At 57.7% G+C, this 756-nt stretch overlaps 1 protein-coding gene across 1 annotated transcript in view; it reads left to right on the top strand.

The window, feature by feature from the left end:
• Nucleotides 1–286, top strand: part of C2CD4D (C2 calcium dependent domain containing 4D) — a 589-nt gene extending 303 nt beyond the window's left edge. The window contains exon 2 of the mRNA XM_077772612.1: nt 14–286. Coding sequence (XP_077628738.1) covers nt 14–223 — 210 coding nt within the window. The 3' untranslated portion in view covers nt 224–286. The remainder of the gene's footprint in view (nt 1–13) is intronic.
• Nucleotides 287–756: the final 470 nt, after the last annotated feature.

The raw sequence follows: 756 nt of genomic DNA, 5'->3' as shown, positions 1-756 counted from the left end.
CACCCCCAACCCCATCTTCAACGAGGACTTCTTCTTCGACGGGCTGGGCCCGCCGGACCTGGCGGCCCGCAGTCTGAGGGCCAAGGTCCTGGACCGGGGCGCTGGCCTCCGCAGAGATGTACTGCTGGGGGAGTGCGAGACGCCTCTTATTGCCCTGCTGCCCCCCTTGGGTGGGGAGCTGGGTCCGGGGGCCTCCCCGGCGCCCACCCATCTCAGTCTGTAGACTGAGAACCTGTCTTTTCCTCAGGAGGCCTCCTCTAGGTCTGCAGTATTCATTCGTTTCAGTCGCCTGGCCTGTATTAATTTTTGCTAATAAAGTGTCTGCTTTCTGGCAGGATTCCTCCCCCTCGTTTGGCGCCCTACACCCTCAGATCTGCAGCCTACTCTCTTCCCTCTGCCACGGCTGTGCCAGGGATGGAAGAAACTCATTCACACTGAGTTGGAGCAGACCTCGAGTGGTAGTTCTCAAACTTGAATAAGCATTAGAATAACCAGACATCAGCAATCCTGAATGAGTGTGTTAAATATGCAAAATCCTGGGCCCCATCCCCAAGAGATGCTGAAGCTAGTTTAATAGGTCTGGGCTGCCCAGGTCCTGGGGTCCTGTCCGAAAAAGGCCTCCACCCCTGTAGGGGGCCCTCCGATCACGAATGACTCCACCAGTCACTCCAGAAAAAAAGCTCTATGACTGAAACAAACATCAGCCACTCCTCCTCCCGCCCAGTCCCGCCAGCGCCCACCCCCCAGCGCTGCCAG

This window comes from Crocuta crocuta, unplaced genomic scaffold, assembly GCF_008692635.1.
Source record: "Crocuta crocuta isolate KB4526 unplaced genomic scaffold, BGI_CrCroc_1.0 scaffold415, whole genome shotgun sequence".
NCBI classification, from domain to species: domain Eukaryota; kingdom Metazoa; phylum Chordata; class Mammalia; order Carnivora; family Hyaenidae; genus Crocuta; species Crocuta crocuta.
Note: the sequence above shows the minus strand (reverse complement) of the source record. Positions and strands in the feature narration are given on the sequence as shown.